Source organism: Xiphias gladius, chromosome 22 (assembly GCF_016859285.1).
Source record: "Xiphias gladius isolate SHS-SW01 ecotype Sanya breed wild chromosome 22, ASM1685928v1, whole genome shotgun sequence".
NCBI classification, from domain to species: domain Eukaryota; kingdom Metazoa; phylum Chordata; class Actinopteri; order Istiophoriformes; family Xiphiidae; genus Xiphias; species Xiphias gladius.
Window position 1 is genome coordinate 20,405,645 of NC_053421.1, and position 23,453 is coordinate 20,429,097.

Consider the following 23,453-nt stretch of genomic DNA (forward strand, 5'->3'; position numbering starts at 1 on the left):
CGGACAGATGTGCCTTATGTCGCGTGAACAGCTGCAATCTCCTCAGACTGCCTCCGCAGGGGCGTGTGAAATGTAGTCATGGGCACAACAAAAGCTAGATATGGGAAGATCAGCTGTGAAAAAGATCATAAAAGTGAAATAACGTACGCTTCATACAGTAGAGCAGGGTTTTTTGGGAGCAAATAATCGACAAGTTTAGGAAGAAAAAAAAAAGTTCTGTTCGCTGCGGGATTCTTGGACACTAATACTGCTGATAAGCAAGAAACCGGGTTTAGGTGGCAGGGTTCCTCTAAGTTAATGTAGGAAATGGGCTAATAATGATTAGAGACAGTCAAATGTTGAAAAGTGAGAGCAGTGTTGCTCTGCAAAGTGCATCTATTTGGCCGAGATGTGCAGTACTTTGGCCAAATACCCCTCAATTGCTAATATATCGCTTTAACCAAATATTAATCGCATAAGCATGCGTCTTTACATACGCAAATATCAGGCCTAACTATTAAATACTTGTTCAGTATAATGTTCAGTATAGCGCAGTGTGGAGTCAATGGGGACGGGTTACTGTGTAACACATTGCGGAAACAACCCGTTTGGACCGTTTATTTTTTTTTTTTTTTTTTTTTTTTTAAATTGACAGTCAAGCCGCAAAACACATAAGTGATACGTTACGTTATTACCTGTATTTATGTCCTATCGGACACATTGTACCCGGTAATTCTGAAACACCAAATCTTCGCTTTTCAATCGCCGTCTGCTGAACACCCTGTGTTTTTTTTTTTTTTTTTTGCATGTGTACTTCCGCGTACAATGTTTTTTTCCCCACTGACACACGGCAACTTTCGAACAGGAAACCTATTAGACGCTGTGCCTGTCGCTTTCTCCGAGTTTAAGGGTGAGTACATCATTTTAACACTTTGCAGACGAACATTATAAAGAGACTGAACTTTTATGGCTTTGTCTGATATATTAAAAGTCGTCATGGATATTTGTTTAACCGAGAGAAATGGCTTACCCCCCTCCCCTCCCCACCCCACAGCTCTACAGCCCCAGCAGCAGACGGTAGCGTCCACATAGAGGAATGCTGTGCTCGGCTGGCTGCACAACATGTCATCCTCCTCATATATATATATATATATATATATATATGTATATATATATATATATATATGTATATATATATATGTATATGTATATATATATGTATATATATATGTATATGTATATGTATATATGTATATGTATATGTATATATGTATATGTATATGTATATATATATGTATATGTATATGTATATATGTATATGTGTATGTATATATGTATATGTATATGTATATATATATATATATATATGTATATGTATATATATATATGTATATGTGTGTGTGTATATATATATATATATATATATATAAAATTAAAATGAGCTCATAACGGTTTTATTTGACATTTTGGCTTATTCATTTAGCACTGGGACAAACTGTGGCTCTATTGGGAAACTTGAATTAGGAGTCAGAAGCACTGCAGCAGCAGTTATGTGGGTAAAACAACTTAAGGTAGCAGAGCTGGACCGTGTGTGTTTTCTGCCAGAGCGACTGGACTAGGTCTAGGTCTTATCCCAAATTACAAAACACCTTATTATTCACAAAGGGAGTTATGCTATTTCATTGGTAGTCAGTGGAGAGTTTATAGCTGCTGACCTTGAGATATTTTATGTATTTTAATCTTCTTTGCATGAGAATCTTTCTGAAATTTATCATTGGAGTTACAGTGGTAGAGTATGAAGCTGCGTATGTTTCTCCTCTTAAATATCTTTTTTTTGTTCTTGTTTTCAGCTCTTTCTGTTTGAAACAAAGGCACTTGGCAGTGTGATTACAGACTTAGGTAATCAAGCCCTCTGTTATACCTCTTATTTATTTGTCAACATTGCTTTTGCACAAAATGAAAGTAGGCTGAAATCCTGCTGCACATTGTGACAGCAGTCCCTCCCAGTTTCCTCTCTCCCATCCTCTCTCCCAATACCACTCACTCATCAGATCAGCCCATATAGAGAATATAAAGTGGGGCTTTCAGTGCAGACGGTGTCCAATAATTAGTGTCTGCATATAGTTGATTACCAATTGGCGATTTTGCCTTGTCAAACAGAGGACATAGCCTGCACAGCATAGGCAAGAGTTTCCTGCGCTCACAGGAAACTGCAATTACTGTACATCTAGTTCAGCTTCATTATCTCGATGCAGTCGCTGACAAAGGATAGCAGGCTGGAACATGGTGGGTTGTGCTTGCCAGTAAGCCATCATGTTTTCATTAATCACTCCTCAAAGAACAACAGTTTTTTTGTTTTTTTTTTGTTTTTTAACCCAGGTTTCTCTGCTAGTTTGTCTTATTTGTGCCTATATGACTTTCAGTCCTCCAGGGTTTAAGCCTGCAAGCAAACTCACATTTCCAATGAATGCTAATACCAGTTAAGTATTTTAATAATTAAATGTTTCTGTGTGTGTGTGTGTGTGTGCTAAGGGTGTTGCAACTGGCGGTTTTTAGAGACTGACGCGTTTTCAGCCAGCTGCTGCACCCTAGAGGGCCCATGTGAAGCAGGCCCTGCCACTTCCTGTTACGCTCTGCTAGACTAGAGGAGCACTGCACTTGTCATCTCTCTCTCCCCACGTTTTACAAGTGCAGGCTTGTCTGGAGCCCAAAGGCTACCCGCTCTTCCTTTTAAAGGAATGTTGGCTATTTAATCTGAGTTGCTGTGCCACTCTCCCTCCCTGTCTCTCACTCTCTCTATTGTCATGCGCCTACATAAACTCACCCACATCCACTGTGTCTCAGAGGGCAGGGAGATAAACTCGGATGGTGCTACAGCGAGGTGTAACAGTCGTTGCTAGCTGCTATGAGAGATACCCAACAAATGGAATGACAGGTAATGGCACCCATAGTGAAACAGCCATGGGGGTGTCCTAAGGGCCTTTAGCAGTTTTGAAGGCAAGCTAATAATTTACTGTAGTCAGGCTTGGACTTCAAAGGGAACACAGGTATTCTCTGGCTGAAGTTAGATTGACGCACGGTCAGCAGATAATGACAGACAGAGTGGACTGGGCTCCTCACCTTCTCTCCTCGGGTCAGCAGGGAAATCTACTGACTCCTGCTGAATGAGCTCAGTGGATGGGGTGGGGTGAAGTTACAAAAGTGCGTGTATGGGTGTGTGTGTGTGTGTGTTTGCGTGGTGTGTGTGTGTGTGTGTGTGTGCTAAGGGTGTTGCAACTGGCGGTTTTTAGAGACTGACGCGTTTTCAGCCAGCTGCTGCACCCTAGAGGGCCCATGTGAAGCAGGCCCTGCCACTTCCTGTTACGCTCTGCTAGACTAGAGGAGCACTGCACTTGTCATCTCTCTCTCCCCACGTTTTACAAGTGCAGGCTTGTCTGGAGCCCAAAGGCTACCCGCTCTTCCTTTTAAAGGAATGTTGGCTATTTAATCTGAGTTGCTGTGCCACTCTCCTCCCTGTCTCTCACTCTCTCTATTGTCATGCGCCTACATAAACTCACCCACATCCACTGTGTCTCAGAGGGCAGGGAGATAAACTCGGATGGTGCTACAGCGAGGTGTAACAGTCGTTGCTAGCTGCTATGAGAGATACCCAACAAATGGAATGACAGGTAATGGCACCCATAGTGAAACAGCCATGGGGGTGTCCTAAGGGCCTTTAGCAGTTTTGAAGGCAAGCTAATAATTTACTGTAGTCAGGCTTGGACTTCAAAGGGAACACAGGTATTCTCTGGCTGAAGTTAGATTGACGCACGGTCAGCAGATAATGAGAGACAGAGCGGACTGGGCTCCTCACCTTCTCTCCTCGGGTCAGCAGGGAAATCTACTGACTCCTGCTGAATGAGCTCAGTGGATGGGGTGGGGTGAAGTTACAAAAGTGCGTGTATGGGTGTGTGTGTGTGTGTGTGTTTGCGTGCGCCTGCGAATGCATAGAGAGTCGGTTATGCTATAGTGTGCCTTTAACACAACTATACCTGAAATCACAGGTCATCTCAGCACTAGCCAAGGTGACACACTGTGAGGTGTCACTGTGTGTTTACTGTAGTTGTTTGCATGGTGGGAATGAACTTTAGTTCACTCGTGGATACACGTGTAGTGCTCTGTATTTTATGTAAGTCACATTGAGGTGGGAAACCTCTTTTGCGCTAGAGACAGGAGCATAAACAGACATAATGAAACTAAAAAAAGGCTCTGTTGGCGTTTTTCATCAGAGACATTTTGACATGTCACTCTGAGAAAGGCACAGGTGTCAATGATAAAAAGCAACGATGGCTGAATTCCAGGTAGCTGCTTCAGTTTCAGGGTTCTGGTATTGTTAATGCTTGCTCACTTTTACGCTGTCATGGCTGAGAAAGGCTAAGGCTGTTTCCCAAATTACTCCCTCATTCACCCATTCACTACTGCCTGTGTACTAGACACTCACTTTGCAGTGAGCTCTAAAGTGAGATTTAGGTCACTGACAACTGATTATTACCATTTTGCGTCATCTGTGACAAGTGTAACGTCTCATGACTTTTCACATCAGTAAGATGTGACGACTTGCATTATGGGACTGTTTGGAGAAAGTAGCGCTATGAACACTTTTCCTTCCACTGAGGGGAATTTTTGAGGGCACCATACATATATATATGAGTACATAATATGCACTAATTGGTAAATCGGGAGTGATTCAAGACACCGCCAAAGTGGAGCTAAGTACAGAGACAATTCAAAATCAAAGCAGCAGAGGCTGAGATATCCGGATTTATAATCCGTCATATGGGTCAAGCTCCGCCAACATTTCCCGTAAAGCAACTCGACAGTGTTTTTTGTCAGGCTCACCTTTCCCGCTAAATGCCCGCATCTTTAAATCCTCACGCACCATTTCTAATCCAGGCTTTCTCTTATAAATTTGCAGTCTCCGAGTCCAAGACGAGATAACCCTGATTACATCACTATGACTTCATCGGGGTTATTTTGTCGGGTGTTGAAAAGTTTCCTCCATAGCCACCAAAAACATTATAAAAACTTGTTTTTTTCCATGAGGGGTAAACTGATCTCTATGTGTATTATTGGTGGAATACCCCTTTAAAGATGTAACAGCCAAAACAGAACCCCACAACACTGATTCATGGTGACTTCTTCTGCCCTTGACCGAGGTGACAAAGTGTTTATTGTAAGTGATCGTTGTTTTCACAAGTTAATTTCTGATCGTTCATTTTAATGTAAACCACAAACTGTTCGGTGGTCCCGTGGTATCAGCCCATTCACAGTTCAGTGCTTTTGAGGTTAATCTGGCTCACTGGTATTTTATCTTAACGCAAAGAGCTCAGCGCATTCACCTGCCAATCTCTGCCGTCTCTCTGCTGTTAGTCGGGGCTGCTTCACACGCGACACTCAAACTAGACAAGGCTGTCTGCTCACAGTATGTGTGGTCAAAGTGTGTGAATGTATGAGTGAGTCATGTGTATGCAGCGGTGCCATTCCCCTCCCACAACTGAATGACCACAACAAATGTGTCCCTATCTTTGTATGTGCTCTCACTCTCACTTAATGATAAGAGGATTCTGTTCAAGTACAAATTCCACACACACACTGAAAAAAAGGTAGAAAGTGGAAAGAGTTACAGCCATCTGTCCAAGTGTGAGTCAGAGGGACGACTGGCAAACTGATGTTTGTGATGGAGAGTGTGTGAGTGAGAGAGGAAACAGAGAATGAGCTCTTTCATTTGAGGGTCAGAGTGGAAAAAGCAAGACTAGACTCCATAGATGTTGTTTGCTCTTGAGTATCGAAAGATGGGGGGTATGGTGGGGTGAAAGGTCTTCCTGTCTGAGCGAGTGCGTGCCGACAGTGTGCTTACTGTATGTGGGCACTCAGGCCTTCACAAACAAAAAAGGAATCTTGTATTTGGCATGTTGTAATAAGTGTTGTGACATTACAGATACATGATAATGACACCTTTGCAATTACACAATGACTCGTAATTTCCATTCTCATTTTTAATAATGCCAATATGTATGATTTTCCTTTGAGTAAATACAATTCCACCACTTGTCTACTTTCCACCATCAAAGTTTACCTATTATTTTGATGTAACTGTGATGTTTGGTGCAGATGCTGCTTTATTAATACCTGTCCGGATTTGTTACTGCGTTTTTTCTCAAGTGTATCTGTTCTCTTTTTTTGATAATCGATGAATTGCTTCAATCAGTTTTCAAGCCAAAAAAAAGTGGCCAACATTTGCTAGCTCCAGCTTTGCAGTTGGGAAGATTTCCCGTTTGTCTTAAATGATAGTAAACTGACTATCCGTGGGTATTGAACAGTTTTTTTTGTTTTGTTTTTTTTTTTTGGACAAAATAAACAATGTTATATTAACATTTCATATACCAAACGATTAATGGAGAGAAAATAATTGATAGATTAATTGATAATGAAAACTAGCAAACCTGATTTTCTTATCGAAGAAGATAAGCACAAATTGCTTTAATTTACATGTAAAGTCAAGTCAGTTTTATTTATCATGTCCAAAATCACCCACTTGGGTATGTATACACCCTTTTCAGAATACAACACGCTCTGTCCTTAGACCTTTTATTTCAAAAGAGGAGAAATTATTGCAAAATCGTCTGCAAATATCTTCTCTGTGAAGTGCACTGACACTTACAGTAAGTCATACCATTGTGATATAAGGAACATAATTTGGATACTTCTCCTGATAGAGCCTTTTTTTAAAGCAGTTATTGCCTGATACTGATAAGTATACAAGGGCTGCAACCGAAAAAATTATTGTCAAGTTTGAGTAATTAGTAATTATTGATGAATTATTATTAATTGTTTGAAGTAGTGTAAAATGTTCAAGTTAATTTCCCAAAGCCACAGATGGCATGTATTAATGGCTTGTTTTGTTCAATCAGCAATCCAAAACCCAAAGATGATCAGTTTACTATCATAGAAGTGTAAGGAGACCGGCAAATACTCACATTTACAAAGGTAGAACCAGTGAATTTTTGACATTTTTGCCTAAAAACTACTGAAGTGATTAATTGATTATCAAAATTGTTTCACCACTAAGGTGCATCACAGTTACTACTATGCACTTTTTAGGCTTCAGTCTGTTTACAGGTCTTGGGGAATACTACCGTATATGTGAAAGGTCTTTTGTGGCTTCATGTGGAGCTGCGCGAAATCTCATAAATTACCTCAAGCGATATCACTTGAGTCCGCATTGTTCAGGGCTGACGACTACAATGTTGGAAAATAAAAAAAATATCTGGGGCTGTGCAGTTCAATAGAAGTGAGCTTACCAGATCTCTGTACCCTGCTTCTCATATCTGCTTGAGGTTAGTGACTCAAGGCTACATTACCCACCCCTAACAGGCTCGCTGATCTGAATCAGAGTGGAGACTTTGCTCTGTTCAGTCTGTCCCTACCTGATGGCCGCAGGAGCTAACGTGAGCTAGCTGTCTGCCGATGTCAGGCCGATGTCCAGTCCAGCTAAGAAACACAAACAGAGGGGCAGATGTATTAGTGCGTGGACTTTTCTGCTCTTTCTGTCGTGAAACTGACTATTAAACTGGACAAAGGTGCTCTATTTAGTTGAAGCAGTCCATAGCTGCATGTGATAGCCTGTATTTTTACTTTTTTCTTTTTTACATGCAGTATCAAGTCTTATTATTTTATTGCTCAACTGTAATGCATATTAAGTCCTAAGAAGAAATGGGATATTTCAAAAATGTTTTAGTTTTACAGGTAGCTTAAAAAAAAAATTGATATTTTATTTTTTGGCCTTATTGCCCAGCCCTAGCATTGAATAAAAAAGACAGTATCTCTGGTTCTGCTGCATCACTTTTATACTTTATAAAAACAGTCCATTGTGAGTCCCACAATATTATAGAAGCCTGATGTCAAATCAGTAGAGCACTCTTTTAACTTGGATATTTTGGCTGCAGACTCTTGAATATGAAAGTTATCAGCTCTGTTTGGTTTATCTTGAATGTCAGCTAATAAAAATTGGAGTCATTATTTTCATTAAAGATATGCATTTAAATTTGAGTGAAAACACTGATTATGCTCAGTACAGAGAAAAGTCTGGCGAAAAAGATAAAAATGATCCCTTCATGCCTTATTAATAGGTCTGCACTGAGAAGGAGAGGGAGAGAATGTTGCATATCTGGACTGCAAACTATTGGCATGAGGGTAGCATCATGAACCAAGGTGTGCTTGTGTGCGAGTACAGAGGCATTTTTGGCATTGTTAGCCTCAGCTTTGATTCTGGGCAGGCTAAATTCCTTCCAGAAATATTCAGCATGAGCCTTGGTATTGCTGCTTTGTTTGGTATCGTCTTAAAATCAAATGCAAATAAACACCGGATGCACAAACACACACAACTTACTTATGAATGAATGAGGAGCAGTTTTTTTGTCCAAAATGCTAATCAGCGGTTTCTCTGTTTGGCCTTAGCAATTACTGCTCAATCTACACACACACACACACACACACACACACACACATGGAAGCAGTTAGGCCAAGCTGGAGGTTAGCTCTGAACTGCCAATCTGTGCCAGTCGATTGGCCCCAGCCTATCTAATGTTTCCATGAAGCCAGTGACCTCTATATGGGGACATGGAGAGAGCGAGAGGATGGAGGGGGGTGGGTTTGGGTGTGGGTGCCAGTTTGTTGGAGCAGGAGATTTAAGTGTACTTTGGCTCTAAGGAGAGACGAGAAAATGAAGAGAAGGTGTGTTATGCCTCGGTGAATATGCATGGCTGTGTACATGAAGAAGGGAGGAGGTTCCGCAGGAGCTTGTTTTATGGGATACTTTGTTTAACATCATTTCTAAAATCTTAACAGACGCTGGGGAGTCTTGCGCTGGGATTTGGGGGGATGGGGCTGTTCAGCATCATTAAAAAGGTCTTAGAGCGCTGTCTACTCAACTCACATCATATAAGGAGAAGGTCAATGATTCTTTGCAGCGGTTGTTTCCAGATAAAATCATATCGAGAAAAGGTCATTGCCGTAAAACTCTCAGGAGTAGACAATGGTGCAAAGAGTCCTTTTGAAATGGGGAAATTCTGAAGGATTCAACAGTATGGGCTTGTTGTAGAAAAAAATGAACAACATGTAAGGTAGGATCCTGTGAAGCCATGAAAAGACCTGCCTGTGTTCTCCCAGCGCTATTGGCCATAATCTTATTTTAGCCACTACGTAATGGTTGTTAAATTACATAATTGGCCCTTGTCAGCCGGCCATGAATGCACCGGCTGTCTTGGAGCGATTGTACAAGGGGCCGCTTTATTTTAGGCTGTAGGCAAGGGGGGAAGAAGGAAGGAGGTTGAGAGAGAGAGAGAAAGGAAAATTAAAAAACATAAGATGTAGGGGGATGAAACATACAGAGAGAAGGGATGGTAGAAGAGGGGAGGATGTTGTGGTGAAATAGAGGAGGAAAACATGATTGACAGGTCATATTTATACACTTTCACCACAGATAAGCCACTCCCTCTCTCACGCATATGCTGATGTCACTTCCCTTGTTCACACACACACACACTGCTCTGCTACGCTATCTTCAGTATCTCAAACTCTGTTTGCTTACTGTCAGAGCAGTGACAAGATTTCAGGGATAACTTTGCCCTTTATAATGTTCAGCCCACTGTTCTGCTTCCCTTTTATCTTACTGAACTAACGTGCAGACATTCAGTCATTCAGCCTTTTTATCTGAAGATCTCTTATCTCTGAGTTGATAACAGTCTTACCTTTAATCAAACTGGTGTTTGCAAATAATCTAAGATGCTTGTGCTGTCTGTCAGGTTAATCTGTTGCTTTTAAACGGGTGATTTAGTGTTAAACTTTCAATAACCTCGCAGACTGAAAGGTTCAACAATGCATATTTGCACTCAACTGGTGCAGTATTTTATTATAATTTGCCTTACAATTGTAACATGTACATTTTATAGTTTTATATACTTAAAAAATTGCACAGTCCTACTACACACTAAGCCAAAATAAACATATTTTTATTGTTATAATAAATATATTTAATTTACATATATTTATATTTCCGCCTTTAAATTCTTATCCTTTATATTTCTGATTCTTATTTTTACTCTTATTGTAATTGTTATTAATTGCACGCTAGTCCTTTAGGCGCACACGTGCACCTTTCAGTTATATAACCATTTTTGTGTGACTGCATGCTGCATGTAAAATATAAGGACATGGCCACTCACACACATGCTCTATGGTCGGAGATGGCTCTGGGGCTGTTTTCACTGAGGTGCTAGCTCACTGTCAGTTCTGCCAGCTGCAGCCAAAACCGCTTGGTCAAGGTTGAAAGCGTCTAGTGCGTATGTGCTAGTGTATGTGTGTTGTATTTTCGAAGCAGATGCATAGGTTGTAAGCTTTCAGTGCTCAAACACTGGACGCTTATGTGCTTGTTAGACTTTCCAGAGTTTCTCAATCTTTTTCCATTGCCTGTTTTTTCTTTCCCTTCCACTGTTGCTGTCTTGTTCTTCATTTCCTGCCGCAGTGTGCCCCCTGTTTTAATTTCTTCTCCACGTAGCTCCCCTCCTCCTCCACCTCCTCTACCTCCCTCCGCAATAAGCCCCTCACTTTTTCCTCTGTTTAGTCTATAGGGTTCATATAGGCAAGGGCTTGCAGCCACAGTCATGTTTACCAGTCCTAGAGGTCCTATAAGTTTACGATTGCACTGCAGGCCTGGAAAAGTCAGAAAAAGTACAGAAAAGAATTTGGATAATGAAGCATTTGGAATTTTTGAGACAATATGGAAAAAAGATTATTACGTTACATATATGTCTGCATTTCATGTAGTCTAGGATCTCCCCTTCATCTGTTTTTTGTTTTTTTAATTTGTTTTTGGAAAAGATTATTGAGCAGTCAAACATATCATCAAGTCATCTGCATCGCACGATAATGCAAATGCCCTGCAGTTACAGGGCCATCCTCTCGCGTTCACACTCCTCTCTCGTGAACTCTCTGTTCCTCATTTGTTCATCACTGGGTTTTGTTCATGCTGTGCGGTAACTTCCTTTTCTGGGTCCAGTGTGAACTTGGAGACGACTGGCACAGGAGGTTTGTTTGATCTTCTGTCATGTTTCTTACGGAAACACCTTTTAGCCTCTTATTTTTTCACCTTTTCCCACTCTCTATCATTCTCTCCTTCTCTCTGCCTCGCTGTCTCTTTCCAGCTCTCTCTTTTCATCTGATAGGTCAGACAGGAAATGGCTCTGATAGCTTCCTGAGGAAATTACACCCACTTCCTGTCTGTGTGCCTCCCAGTTTGCCATCTTCCACTCCCCCAATTTTTTTTTTTGTTTTAATTTTCCTTTCTTTGCTCAGGCGCTGCAGGGTGCAGCAGCTGGAGGAGCAGTGTTGCTCGGAGGAATCCCCCAGTCACTGCTAATGAGGCTGAGACCTGATGAGAGAGCTAGATAAACAACAACGGGCAGCGAACTGCAGCCATTAGCCGCTCAGCTATTTTTGGACGCTTTCCTCATAGCATATAGAGAACAGGACGCAGTCTATTGTGACTGAGTGCAAGAAGATAGCAGTGACCTGTGCTCATACAATGGGTTCTGTGGCCAGGTGCATCTAGTAATTGTGAACAAGTGAAGCTGTACTTTTAGTGGTTTCAGTATAGGAAGATTTAGGCTCAGCTGGCAGTTTATTAGGTACACCTGACTAAAACCAATGCAGTCTAATACATCAGTGCTGCAATACAGCCTACCTCCCTGATCGTTTGAACGTTTCAGTTTTAGTTGAAAGTGTTTTACAGAGGTGTTGATTCAACTTTACAGTCATTTTGGAGGCTGCAGTTTGCGGTGCTGTTGAGCTGTACTGCGTTATACGGGCAGGTGTTTCTATTATTTTGTCCACCCCATTCATAGCAATCAGAGTAGGCTAAATAGCAGAAACACCTAATGCAGTGCAGTTCAAAGGTACCACAAACTACATCCTCCCAAAGTTCTCCTCCAAAGTTATGTGTTCCTTGGTCAGATCCCTGGGGGGTAGATGGAACACGGTAGTGGTGTGCATTGCTATCTGCCACAGTTTCTTTTTTGGCACTACCTCTTAAGGCACCAAAGTTGGAAAACTTTGAATTCCACTCCTAGTCGCTTTTAAAGAGTAGCTTGTTTCAGGCCCGTCTCACCTCTGACCACACCAAGAAATTACTGATGAAGAAGAAGAATTACTGCATTGCAACTGTGACGGCATCCAACAGTCATGTCACCGCGTACTTGAGTGAACCTGTACATCTATGCAACTAGGAGAGAAGTTAAGCCTCTGGAGGTCAGCAAAAACAAGTTTTGGGTGCGGATGTTAAAGTCCTACTTCACTCAGAAATGTGTTTTGTTTATTGTTATTTCACTTGGAATTGAACTGTCTTGTAAATAAATGACCAGTGTCGTATCGAACTGTAAGCTAGGTTATCAGCTTTGAGCTGGGCTCCTTGACACTGACTCTCTGCTCAGCCCAGAGCTGAGTGCAGCTCTGACCATGTAATCATGTGTCGACAGTCTTGTTGTCTGGAAAAATTGCTGGGTCAAATCTTACATTGTTTGTCACTGTATACTATCTCGAGATTTACATGTGTGCCGGTGTAATACTAGAGGTGCATCGATTCCAGCTATTACACCTGTCTTGGTGGTCATACTTCACCTTACAACTGTTAATGACATGCTTTGGGTGATCTCTTCAGATGTGGCGATAATTGTCTATTTTGTGGGAATTCTTTGAGAGAACGAATAAACTGGATGAGTACTCAATGTTGATGATGAACTTTGTGCTCTGGTTGGTTGTTAAAAAAATGGTATTGAGACACCTCTGCTCATTACACGTTGTGGTGTGGACTGTGGCACTGTTTGTCATCGAGAAGCACCTGCATGAATAAGCCCTGCATCATTTGACCTGGTCCCCGTCCCGCTCCACCAAACTTATCCCAATCCCCTCTGACAGTCACCATCTTGTTAATGCAGGAGCCCGATTGACAGGTGCGGTCTCCTCCGATTGCGGTATGGACGCTGAAGATGCCCACTTCGGGGTGAGGTCACAGTTTGACTCCTCCTCTCTTCTTGGCCAAAGGGGTTTGACTAAAACAGCTTGTTTTAATGGTTTCACAATGGACGTGGGGTTTGTACAAGAGCTGATGTAACAGTGACTCAGTTATTATTAGGCTGCAGTGTGTAACCTATTAGTGCCCTGGTGGAAATATGAAATGCTAAACTGTGCTGCTACTTGGTTTGAATGATGAAACAGGTACAGTATTTTCAATTCCTTATGTACAGTATTAGACCTCAGCCTGGTCATGGATGGAGAGGAATGCCGTTGTAAAGGCCAGTTGTCATAAAAACACACACATACACACACACACGCACACACACACGCACACGTACGTTCACTGTCAGCTCTCCACAATCACATAGGAATGGCCCCCTCCCGCATACGTGCTCAGTCTTAACCCACACACACACAAAGGCACGTACGCTTGATGGCTATCATCGGATTGATGCCACCTGACACTTAGTTAGTCCTGGAATTTGATGGGAGGGAGGGGAAAGGCTGGGTGGGGGGCAGCTGCCTGCTATCAGGCGCACCAGAGCTGATCTCTGCACTTATGGGACATTCTGTTCAAATACTATATACCCGTGGTCTTTTCTTTCCCCCCTGGGCTGCGTCTGTATCAGCCAGGAAGGACCCTCATAGTTTTGGGGCTTATGCCAGCGATCATGTACTAATGGAGGTGAAGGGAAGAGGGTCTGGTTACTGTTGAAACTCACAGACTGCCTCCATCTGTTGTCTGAACTGTGCCATATGCTGGAATGCACCACTTGGCTCATCCTGGGCAGAGGAGGCTCTCACTCCTGCCCCTCTATAGTCCTATGCTCTTTAAATTCAGAGTGGAGCTGACTTTCCCTACTTCCATGTGAGTAACTGCAAATAGCTTTCGTCTGCCTACTTCAATTTATCTCTCTATGATCATGCACAGTTACTCCAATATCAACCAAGTCATAACAGTAACAAGGGAATTGGCTTCAGCATCTCCTGTAACGAGGAGGCTGAAATGCTGTGATCACTAGTGCAACAGTAGCAGCAGTGTTTTTAAAATGTTTAGAGCTGCACTGATTAGTCGATTAGTCAATCAAAACAATCCTATAAACAGCTATTTTGATTTTGATAATCGATTAATTAAGTCATTTTCTGAGGTAAAATGAGACTGTTCACTGCTTTTCTTGTTCTTGCATTATTGTAAATTGAATATTTTGAGATTTTGGACTGTTGGTCAAACAAAACAAGACATGGTTTTGTCCGCTCTAGGATAGAGCACTAGCTCCAAAGGCATTTTTCACTGTTTTACAGACCAAACAATTAATCATGCAAAAGAAGCGGCAGATTGATCGGCAATGAAATGAATTTAGTTCCAGCCCTACTCACGTAAGATGTGACATTTCTGATATTGCATTTCAGGATTTTTTTTCTCCAAATCTGAATCTGAGTCATTTGTTTTGCAGATTGTTAATCCGTGTTAGGCAAATTTGTGATTTTGGGCTTTACAGATACAGTTGATTTGAGAGATGTTTACAGATGACATAGGATAAACAAAGTAGGTGTGTCTACTGACAAATGCATCTGACGGATGAATCTCACTTTATGAAGTTCTGCAGAACAAATGTCGTAACGAGTGACCAACACTGTGCTGGATTCCTGATTTTCTTCCTTTTGGACATTTCATCTTAACCACCTGTCATTAAAACTTGTGCAAGAACATACTTATTTCACTTGAGCTGTAACAGTGAAAACATTTCATCTTTCCACCAGATAATATCTAGATGTGCTTTTGCAGCATTAGTCAGTTATAGCCGATGTTGTCATGGGGACATAACAATTTCTGCATTGTTTCTGTAAAGTGGCTTTGTACGTTTCACCATGGTAAGGTGCTCTGTGTGTGTGCGTGTGTGTCCGTGTCCGTGTCCGTGCGTCCATGCGTCCATGCAGATGTGCGTTCATGGCCCTGACAGTCCTGTGTCTCTCTGTTTAGCTAACCCCTCCTACGCATGTTGCTCAAGCACTGGCCTTTCTCAACCCGCAGCCCACTGGCTATGACCATGAATGAACACATTCTCTCTCTCTCTCTCTCTCTCCTTCCCTGACTAACAGCTCTTTTTCTTTCTCTCTCCGTCTCTGTACAAGAACTCACCTTGACCTCAAAGCATTTGTCAGCCGTCCTGCCTACCATTTTACACATACACCGTACTCAGTCCGTAAATCGAATTGTGGTTGTGTACACAGTCACACTTCCTTATAAACTCTAACCACTAAGTGATTTTTTTTTCAGTGAACATGAATGTGTTGCCTGCATAACCACTCATTCACTGGTATAATTACACATACTGTGTGACCAAACAATTACAAAAACATTAACAAAAACACTATTTAATTGCCTGAGCTACAAATTGTATTCAAATTTATCAGCAAATCTGAATCTATCATTAATTCTGCATATCAAATCCGAATAATTTTGAATTTCTTATTGAACATTCTTACATTATTTATTTGGGGAGACACATCCAAAGCACATAATGTACATGAAGCATCAATACAAGAAAGGTTGGGTGATTAAAATATTGTGTTGCAGTATATTTTATTTTATGTTTCAATATTGATACATATCAAAATATAAATTAACACCATTTTTAGATAAAGTAACTACACAGGAATGTCTGTTTTTTGGCTTTTCAAATCTATCACATCTGCCAAATCAAGTTATTTCATCCCATTGATGCACCGATCCTGCAAATGTAATATTGCCATAAGCTGTCCTGCCCACAAATCTTCCCAACTTGGCCTCATACAACCAGAAATATTAAAGGTGCAGCTACCACGGTATAAATGGTATAGAAAAATCTCTTGACGGCCTATACATTATTATCTTCTTGCCATATAAAATAATTACAACAATAGATTTCTAGAGCAGAGTCCTAAACAGCATTTACAAAGTGCTTTACAGCCTAAAAGCAAAAAGTGCATTACAACATAAAGCCAAAATGGAGAGCCACAACAGTGCAATACAAAATAAAATAAATAAAGGCAGGCTTCAAACACAGTTATTAAATAGGACCGGATAAAATACAAGTGGCCTGAATTATCTAAAATCCGGTAAGGCGTACGATTAGATAAGTTATACTTTGACATCTCAGGCAGATTGATCAAGATTTTTGTTACCTTAACAGGAAAGGCCTGATCAGTTTGGCTCTTTAGCCTTGACTCTGGGATAGCCACAGCAAGCGGGCACTGCTCCAGGATCTCAGGTCACTTGAAGCTTTTTACCGTTATATCACCCATCCCTATACTGAATAGACATTGTCTTTACAATAAGTTCCTGATGAAATCTTTAAAAACACTGTTACTGTTTCTCAAGGCTTTGTTTCCTACAGGGACTATTGGACATACTTTATTTACTTTATTTACCCTCGCTCATTACTTTGACTCACCTTACACCTCTTTGGCTGCTTCCATCCTGCCCTCTGTGTTCACCTAGCAGTGGACAATGGTAAATGTTCTACAGTCCAGCTGTTGGTTTTTTTTATGTGTGTTTGGGTGTTCCCTGATGGCGGCTCTGGGTCTGCGGCCTTCAGGGGACTGAATACAAGGGCTATGTGTTGTTTGTGTTTTTTGGGTGTGTATGCATGCAGGGGAAGTGGTGTGGGGTGTGAAGGGTGGGGATAAATTCGTCAGCCATTCCGATGCATTTTTTCCCATTCATGGATATCAAAGGCAAGGATTGGCATAAGCCTTTAATTTCAGATCAGTTTAGTTACATTTTTAGACCTGGAGGGTTATATCATGGCAGCTAGAGGAGAGTTTTCCTCTGAATGTATTACTGAACCCAACGCTAGTCTGAAAAACGGTTTCCAGAGGCAAAATTTGGCCAAACTTTAGAGAGAATATGCACTGCATGATACTCATTGAATCATGTCTCCCCCTGAGTTCAACACCTATACTAAATGATTTAGTCTGGCCTGGGGGAAGAGGACTTCAGTAGCGCAGAAGACACTGATCTTAATAAAAATACTCAAGATTACTTTGTTAAAAACCTTTTTAATCTCTCCATTATCAGTTCATTATCAATGTCCCATTCCCAGTAGCCTCATGATTTATTTCAGAAGAGAATAAGGTTTACTGAACACAAGTAATGCTTTGTCCGTGGTTTATCATATCATAGTTGAAGTCCTTTTTTAATAAAAGAGTTAGTTATCCATGAAAAAAGATGGCACTCTTTACCTGTAGTCTAAGCTTTATATTCCTTTGCCTCTCTTGGCTCATATGAATGGGATCCTGCTCACTTCAAGGACCATACAAAATGACACATCAAGGCTGTCTCTCTCTTCATAGGGCCGGATTGGATGCTGGGACTTTTCCCCTATTTCCGCTTGATGTTATTTTTCACTGGGAAAGTTCACTTTGTCCAAACCTTAATCTGGCTTTATGTTTGCCTCTGCTCAGCAGGGGCTCAAGATGTCAAAGAGAGATATCCTACCAGTTCAAAGTATAGCACATAATTGTCTTGCCCCCCCCCTCGCATATAATGTTTGGTAATTGTTGTGTTTTCTCCCTCCCTCACTTTCTCTCTGTGTCCATAGCAGGGTGTGTTTGGGGCTCAGTGCTCTAACCCAGCCATGAGCATCATCGGGGCTGAGGATGAGGATTTCGAGAATGATCTGAATGATGTGAGTGAATAAAATACTGACTCATGGCAGCTGAATGTAGTTTTTACTATCAGCTCTCTATTTAGTTTTTTGCCCCCGTTATTTCTGTCTCTTTCTTTACATGCTCTCTGTCGCCGTCTCCTTCACCGTCTGTCTGTCTGCCTCTCTCAGGTGCCGGACGACCAGTGTACATACTTTAACAGTATAGACCAGTTGAAGGATCGGCCAACCCACCTGCTGGTCTTCATGCAACATGTCTTTTTACAGTTTGACCCAGCTCCCTTGGTGAGAACTACAGCTCCTATAATCCAAGTGTCAAGTGCGTTTGTATCAGGTTGTGGGTGTGTGTGGAGATGTGTATTACTGCAGAAACAATAAATGATTAGTTGATTCATCAAAAAATCAAAAAACTAATTGGTACATTAGTTAATAATAAATATAATCATTAGTTGCAGCCCTTCTATGTATGCTTTTAGAAAGAAAGATGCCTATTCTATTTAGTAAGGTAAGTACTGTACACTATGGGTTCTGATACTGCTTCAGGGTATCGTATCGGTGCATTACGAAACGAGACTGGGTGACAATCCAAGGTGGAAGTTTTAAAGAGCTACACAATTGTGGCTAAAATAATAATTAAAGCTGATTCTCTCAAGATTGATTTGCTCATCCAACCTTGGCAAAAGAATGACTTTTTATTGGTTTTCAACATTTTAAAGGAAAATTCCTTTCGTTGTTCCAACCTGGTTCTTATTTTCATCGTTTTGGCCATCACCGCCGTTGGTTATGAAAACCTTTGATTCGCAAACTGAGATGTGGGGATATGGCAGCTCCACTGGTCAACAGAGTCCCTTAGGGTAAGCAAGAGGAGACACGTTCTGAAGAAGTCCCAGTGTAAACTAAAACAGCTAAATGTGGAGCAAGTAGTTCCATTAAACTGCAGGTTTTCTGTAGAGGGACAAAGCTTTGTCCTCAGCCGACCAACTTTGGAGCACAAAGATAATCACAGCGTCCTCAAAACAGACACCTGTGATCCGTCAAGTAGTTCACCTGTGAATACAAAGTGCTTGATTTGCTGTTAATGAGACTCCACTCTGAATTCAAAGAGTCAGCATTGCGCCTGATAGACATTAATTAATCATGAAAGCCAGGTCATGATAACATCACAGGATTTATCGTGCAACCTAGGTTGTGTAGTCACGTGAAACTCATAGTTTTTATTGAGTTTTTGTTTTTTTTTGTTTGTTTTTTTAGACAAGAGTGTACATTTCAAGACATGACTCCATTTGTGTGTGTGTGTATGTGTGGGACTACATGTATATCAGTGCTGATATAAAGCATGCCTGTCCTTTCCCCTTTGTTCCGCATGCAGACACCGTGACCTACCCCAGGTACTGTTAACACCTTCCACAGCCATGATGTCCTCCCTTACTCCCTCCCTCACCCTCTCCCCTGTTCTCCTTTTTCCTCACATTTGTCCATGTGGAGAATAGAAGTTGGTCACAAAATCACTAAGTGTTTACTGTAGGGTTTACACAAAAAGAAGTGTCTCTGTTGTTGGGTGAGTGGGCACTTGCTTAGTCTACTACTCCCGGTTTTGGTGTGTGCCCAAGATCCCACATAGAAGACATTTATTAGAGTATTTAATGGTATTGAGATTGAGGTCTGTGCGTTATTATGGCTGAAATAACTATTTTTTTATGAGATATTGTCATCGTGATTAAAGTCCTCAATTGGGCTCAGTGATTAGATGATTAATGTAGGCATCTTGACTTTTAAGTGCATCAGGTGAAATGAACTGAAATCAGTTTTTATGTATTAAAATTATGTCGTTATGTTGACAGATGTTCCCATTTTTATGTCCACCCCGTTCAAATCAATGATGGTAGGCTAAACAACAAACATATCTCTCTGTATACCGCAAAACAGTTCAACGGCAGCACAAATTGCACCCCCCGCAATGATCACACATTTGAATCAACACCTCTTGAACACAGTTTCAACAAAAACTGAACATTATAACCCTCATGACGGTAGGATTTACTGCAGGACTGTCGTATTAGACTACATTAGTTTTAGCTAGGTGTTCCTAATAAACTGACAAGTGAGTGTATAGTGATGTCAAATAGTCAGTTAATTGTGTGCATAAAGATGGCATGGAAACCTCGTAATGCATTACTATATCCAGTTGGAAAAGCTATTAAAATTCATCAGCACTCACGGATTTTCTGTCTGTCGCTCTTCTCTCAGCTGTGTTACCTCCATGCGGATCTCTTCAAGACCCTCAGTGCCAAAGAGACCAAGAAGCAATTTGTGGAGTTCCACAACACCTTCTTGGACAAGGGTGCAGTAAGTAGCTCACTATACTGCATTGTAATACTGCATAAGATATTGTCAGACCTGAAATAGAGAGTAACCCGATTGTCACAAAACTGGCCCAAAGTCAGTGACAAAAAGGGAAACACACAGGGATAAAGTTTAAACAAATGAAATGAATTGTATACTTAAGGTAAAATAAAAATAGTTACATTAGTCAGGAGTATGTGACGTGTGCAGACAAAAAGACAAAACCTTGCAAGTTGCAGCCAGATAGGGAGGGATGTCACATTGATAACGAGGCCCGTGCAGCATTTTATTCCCATGCAGCTTAACTAGCCTAGGTTGATGAATGTCATTACTGCTTTATGTATGCACTCAAACAGAGGAAGCGATATGCGGTTACCACTTTTTCTTTAAAGAAGCACAGTTAGTCTGATGACCTCATGAAATATGATTCCATTTTCTTATAAAAGTCTTTGAACTCAGGTCATTTCAGCTCTGTGTTTTGTTTTCAGTGTCCGTCTTGTGTTTGGGGAAGAAAATCTCAGCTCCTTTTTGGGCAGGGTGCAACTTTTTGTATCAGTGAATTCCTCCTGTGCCCTGTTAAGTCTAATTACATTATAGTGATTACCTTAGCAGATGTGGCTGATGCTATATGACTTGACATGTCAAATTCCTGTTTGCATGGTTTGCATAGCTCTCTGTTTCTCCGAGATTCTTAGCTTTGGAGAGATGTGTGGGGTTGTCACAAATTTTTCACTTTTGCAGTGTTTGGTGTTCTGCATTATACAGAAATCAATTTAGAAAAATATAGCAGCCTTTGCAAAATCGATATTATATTTTTCTCTCATAGTGTTGTATCAGTGGGAATTTGATATAATCACCTGTAGTCTATTAGTTGTACTCAGGCGAGACGAGTGCATTGTGTGTACATGGTTTGTTTTTGAGTGCACGGCTGTGTGTCAGGTAAGTTTGCTCTATCTGTAGTCTCTGTCTGCAGCACCTTTCAGTGTCTGTCTTTTTCTGTCACTTCTTTGTTATATTTCCTCCTCTAAGCTCATTCACCGTGCATGTCCATCAGCACAGTTGGCTTGTGCTGTGCTCTCCCCCTGTCTGGCTGGCTGTCCGACCCCACGGCTTCCTGTCAGGATCGTGGGAAAGCCCTTTAGGAGGAATCATCCTCTGTTAGCCTCTCTTTTTTCAACCCCATCTCTTTTGTAAATCCATTGACTTAAAGTTGGCCCACGCGGTTATTTTTCATGTCACTGACAGAGCTATGTATCTGCAATTGGGAATATCTGATTTTTTTCTTGGTTGTGTTTTTTTTTTTTTTTTATTTCTAGTGTTTAAATGACCCCTTGTGGTGATATTTGGCTATTGCATCACTTCACTTGGATTCTTTTTCCTTAGGGCCACACAAAACAAGGAAACAATATATAGAGAGCAAAACAGAGAAAGATCCAGTTATTTAAAAAGTCATTCCTCTCAGTTATTAATCCTTTTAGCATATATATGCTTTAAATATATAATTTAACTTATAACTTATTTCCATCTCTGAACTTATTTTGTCTTTTGCTCCACATTACAGATTCTCAGAGTAGCAGTACCATCTACTATAGCCACTGAATTGGGTAAGTTATTTTCCTGTGGTAAATATGTATTTAAGGTCATTACATTTTTTTTACTGTATATGCACATCTCAACCCAACTCGGTGTCTCCCTGCCTGTATCGCTACTTCTCACTTACTCCCTGTCTGCTTTCTCTAAGACCGAAACCGTCCAGATCTGCTCTCCGAGGACATCCAAAGGCGCTATGCTCAGGAGGTTCAGATCCTGCAGGCTGCTGAAGTGGCCAAACAGCTGGAAGACTTCAGGTGAGAAGCCCCGATCCTTAACTCTACTCAGCCAGTCTAGCATAGTCCTTATTATAACCCAAATATTTATTTTGCAGATCAAGGATATTTTATTCAGGCCATGATCACAGCAGTCTGCTTTGGGACTAATGGTTGACATGTGTCGAAGGACCTTATGCTCCTAGCTTTATTTTGAAAAAGTATTATGTTTTCACTGCTGTATATACTGTATGTAAAACTTAAAGAGACTAGGTGTAGTATTTAACTTTTTTATGTTCAGATCAGCCAATTAGGCAACCAGCAAGCAAGCTAACTTTAAGTTTATAGCATGGTGTCAAAATCTCATTTTTTTGTTTTTAATTGTGGTGAACAGGAAATCCAAATACCAGAAAACAATGGCATTAACCCACTAACTACAGTTTGTGAACAGTTAACATGACTTCTGACCATTTTGTAAAGCAATTCAGTAGTTTTTAGTTTTATTTCTTAACTTCAAGGCAAAGAGTGACAGACACAGAGAGAGAGACAGAGAGTTAAAGCTCGTATTTGAGGAGGAAATACCCCACAGAAGGTTACCTTTTGAATGTTCATATTTCACACATAACCATGACTTACCTATAATCTTAACATTGTAAAAAACATTGCTTACCTGAATTATGTGTGTTAGACGTTTGATTTTCATTCAAACTGCAGTAAGAACCTGCAGGAGAGGACGGTGAGAATGTGTTTGCTTCATGAATTAAAAAGGTTTCTGTTCAGTCGCCACGATCAAGGGACCTGGATCTGTTATTAATAGCCATATTTTAGGTATGGTAATGCACTGTGAAGCCCTCTTCATCTACATTTTGTGTCTGCTTACTGAACTGGGAAAATATGCATCAACATACTGTATCAATCCTCCGCTTTCAGTATTATTTTTGACAAATGTGCCAAACTGCTGCCTACTCCTGCTTTGTCTTGCACAGGCAGAAGAGGATGATGGGTATGACCCCCAATGAAGCTGAGCTGAACGACGTGGAGAGCCACTATCCCACCGACCGCATCCCCATGGAGATGAAGGAAAAGTCTGTGGCCGAGAACCTGCTGGACAAGATGTCTGAGACACAGTGAGTGTTCGTCTCTGTTCGTGTCTTAGATCGTGGCTGTATTATTATTTACTATAACATATCAAAGTGGAAGGAGTTATTTTTCAGTGTCCACGGTTCCTGAGGAAACTGAAATTGAATTTCTGCACAGACATCGTTAGGTGATTGGAAGATGTAGCTCTGTCTGTTTTGAATAATCAGTACAAAAAATTAAGCAACTGCTTTGGAACAAATCCGTTTCTTTGATTAAAATTCAAAGGGGCCATGGGGCATTTCAGTAAGAACAGCAGTCCCTAGTTAAGATTCTGCTGCGTATGCTGCTGATAGTGAGATGAAGCTAAATTGTAAGTTTGTAGAAACCTGACAATCCATACAGCAGTTTAAATCAGTTCAGTTTGGATTTTGGGTCAATGTTAAACGACCGTAGCACATACAGTTAACTGTTGTTCTCGATTGCAATGACA

At 41.0% G+C, this 23,453-nt stretch overlaps 1 protein-coding gene across 8 annotated transcripts in view; it reads left to right on the forward strand.

Annotated features, from left to right (window-relative positions):
• The first annotated feature begins 792 nt into the window (after positions 1-792).
• arhgef1b (Rho guanine nucleotide exchange factor (GEF) 1b) overlaps positions 793-23,453 on the forward strand; it is a 41,349-nt gene continuing 18,688 nt past the window's right edge. For 5 of the 8 annotated variants that reach the window (XM_040117677.1, XM_040117681.1, XM_040117682.1 and 2 more), the window contains exons 1-7: positions 793-889; positions 17,670-17,756; positions 17,907-18,020; positions 19,983-20,081; positions 21,640-21,682; positions 21,820-21,925; positions 22,870-23,010. In XM_040117677.1, coding sequence (XP_039973611.1) covers positions 17,706-17,756; positions 17,907-18,020; positions 19,983-20,081; positions 21,640-21,682; positions 21,820-21,925; positions 22,870-23,010 — 554 coding nt within the window. In that variant the 5' untranslated portion in view covers positions 793-889; positions 17,670-17,705. Of the gene's footprint in view, positions 890-1,829; positions 1,879-17,669; positions 17,757-17,906; positions 18,021-19,982; positions 20,082-21,639; positions 21,683-21,819; positions 21,926-22,869; positions 23,011-23,453 lie in introns of all 8 variants that reach the window. The other 3 variants (XM_040117679.1, XM_040117680.1, XM_040117678.1) reach the window with 3 other exon arrangements.